The 2,699-nt window shown below is 42.3% G+C and overlaps 1 protein-coding gene across 1 annotated transcript in view; it reads left to right on the forward strand.

Moving 5' to 3' along the window:
• Positions 1–574: 574 nt before the first annotated feature.
• Positions 575–2,699, forward strand: part of GNRH1 (gonadotropin-releasing hormone 1 (luteinizing-releasing hormone)) — a 3,209-nt gene continuing 1,084 nt past the window's right edge. Inside the window, exons 1-2 of the mRNA XM_010840168.1 lie at positions 575–1,023; positions 1,991–2,086. Coding sequence (XP_010838470.1) covers positions 883–1,023; positions 1,991–2,086 — 237 coding nt within the window. The 5' untranslated portion in view covers positions 575–882. The remainder of the gene's footprint in view (positions 1,024–1,990; positions 2,087–2,699) is intronic.

Here is a 2,699-nt window from a genome sequence, read left to right on the forward strand (position 1 = left end):
GTGAACAGTCAGATTCAACACACTTCAAAGGAAGCTTGAGATTTGGGGGACTCTCTGCTCTCAAACAGGTAAAATGCTTTGTATTTCTAGCACTTTTGTTTAGACTGCGTGCTATTGTGTATCTATAGGGCATTTTATACCCTAAGGGCTTAAGGCCAGGTGTGGTGTCTATAGAAGCCTTGACCTTCTTGGTCCTTGTCACCTCCAGCCATAGAGCTCCAGCCTGTGGGGAACTGCAAGAGCTCATCAACCAATATTTGGTTCTGTCTTTAGCTTCTTCCCCACCAATGGAAATTTAATCTGTGAGAATTCCACATGTCATCAGATGGCTGAAGGCCGCTGTGGCCAGGGAGGCAGCTGGTCTGGGACTCGGAGCTTTGAAAAGTGTGAGGTCCTCTCTCGTGCTCACAGATGGTCCAGTCAGCGTCCATGTGGAGGACCAAAGGACACACACTCAGCAAAATGCAATTAGCACCACAGGGTAACCATTTAATGTCAAGCAACTTTTATTAGCCAGAGACTTCTAGTCGGAGCCACTTTTCAGAGCAGATGGCCCAATTTTCTTTATCTCAGGAAAGAATCTCAATCACAGGGGGAGAAAGTACTAAGGTAAAAAGTGAATTTGATAAAGGTGGAATCCTGAGGTTTGGATAAGCAAATAAATAATAAAAATCAGAACAGTTTAATTCTGAAAAGTACTCAACATGTTAAAGGACTGGCTTTGTCTCCAAGGCAAGAAAGTACTTTTATGTGAAAACTGTAGATCACTCCCACTTTCGTCTTCTGCGGGGCGAGTGACCCCAGTGTTAGGATTTTCACCAAAGAGGTCTTTGCTTAACCCAGTCTGGGTCTATTTTTATCACTGTGTTGATATTCCTCAGAATGAAGCCGACTCCCAAACTTCTAGCTGGATTAATCCTGCTGATTCTCTGTGTGGTGGGTTGCTCTGGTCAACACTGGTCCTATGGGCTGCGCCCTGGAGGAAAGAGAAATGCTGAGAACGTGATTGATTCTTTCCAAGAGGTAAGTCCCTCTCAACTTCAAAATGAGACGTGGCTTATGTGATCCAACTGAAGGATACTAAAATCCTTTGTGTGCCCAAGTGTGCTATGGATTCTTGCCCTTGACCCAGGTATTCTTGGGGAGATAGGCACTTCCCAAGTCAAGCCCCATTCCTGCTTTAATTCGGACAGAGACCAGTGGAACAAAGAACAGGAATGATTCCAGAGGAACAGGTGCAAAGGAGCAAGCTATACTCTAAGGATACAGAATCACCAAAAGACCTAGAAACAATAAGGCTTCTCAGGTGGCTCAGTGGTAAAGAATCATCTGCCTGTAATGCAGGAGACCTGGGTTCCATCTCTGGGTCAGGAAGATCCCCTGGAGGAGGAAATGGCAACCCACTCCAATATTCTTGCCTGGAGAATCCTATGGACATAGGAGTCTGGCAAGCTACAGTCCATGGGGTTGCAAAGAGGCGGACATGACTGAAGTGACTTAGCACATGCACAGTATGAAATAAAGAAGCCCAGAATCCTCTCCACAGACTATTTGTGAAGCAATTCTCTATTAACTATGACATATTTAGTAAAAACTAGAAAATTAGAACAATCCTAGTCATAACTCTAAGCTCTTGTATTTTTTTGTATACCTTCTTGTGAGGTTCAAAGTACTTCATTTTCATCACTTCTAGGAAGAAAAATATTCTCTCTCCTTACTATGGCCTCCGGAGCTGCACACCAATCTATAAAAGTGTCTGACAGTATCCCATAAAAAAAATTTAAAAATCCTACATGTTGCATGGTGCAGCCAGAAAATAAAAAAACATTAACATTTTTTAAAAGGAGAATTGAAAAAAAGTCCCCATCCCAACTCGCAACTTTCTCAGTCCCATAGTCCCCTGACTGCACCTTCCACATACAATTTTTGGTGGAAACGAAAAATCCCATTTCATTTCTTTACCTCCATCTTCAATAATCTTTATTCGCAGATAGCCAAGGAGGTCGATCAGCCAGTAGAACCTAAGTGCTGTGGGTGCATTGTTCACCAGTCCCATTCTCCTCTGAGGGACCTGAAGGCAGCTCTGGTGAGTTACAATGTTAACAACATGGAGCTTTAGAGATGGATGGGTCCTGGGTACCACCTCTTTGGTCATTCTCTTAGGACAACTCCCTCTCAGCCACTGCAGGGCTTACCTTCCTGACGGCCTGAATTCCTCTTGTACTGGGCCCTTGTCATTTCTTAACACCCTTTCTCAGTGGTTACACAGTACTAATGGCCGGAACCTTGTTTCATTTCTTAAATTGAAATCTCTTTGCAAACTGTGTCCACTAATCTCAGCTCTGGCTTAGGAATGACTGACAAATTTCTTTCCATAGCTACCTGTCAGTGCTTCAAGTATATTCATCAAACTCTCTAGATTATTCTCCTCTAGGCTAATCCACACTTTTCCACCAAATTCTTCAAGAGTTCTTGGTATAACACGGTTTTCTCCGGGAAATGTAGAAATCAAAAATGGTGCGCTACAGAATTTTCTTTCTTTTTGGAATAAAAAATCCCCAACTGATCAATTTACAATTCAGAGCTACAGATTTGATTTCTGGTTTTCTGATTGGACAAACCAGTTTCCAAATTCCCACCCTAAATGCAAATCTACTAACTCAATGTAGGTTTTTTATTAAAAAAAAAAAAAATATATA

Source organism: Bison bison, unplaced genomic scaffold (genome assembly GCF_000754665.1).
Source record: "Bison bison bison isolate TAMUID 2011002044 unplaced genomic scaffold, Bison_UMD1.0 scf7180017864141, whole genome shotgun sequence".
NCBI classification, from domain to species: Eukaryota; Metazoa; Chordata; class Mammalia; order Artiodactyla; family Bovidae; genus Bison; species Bison bison.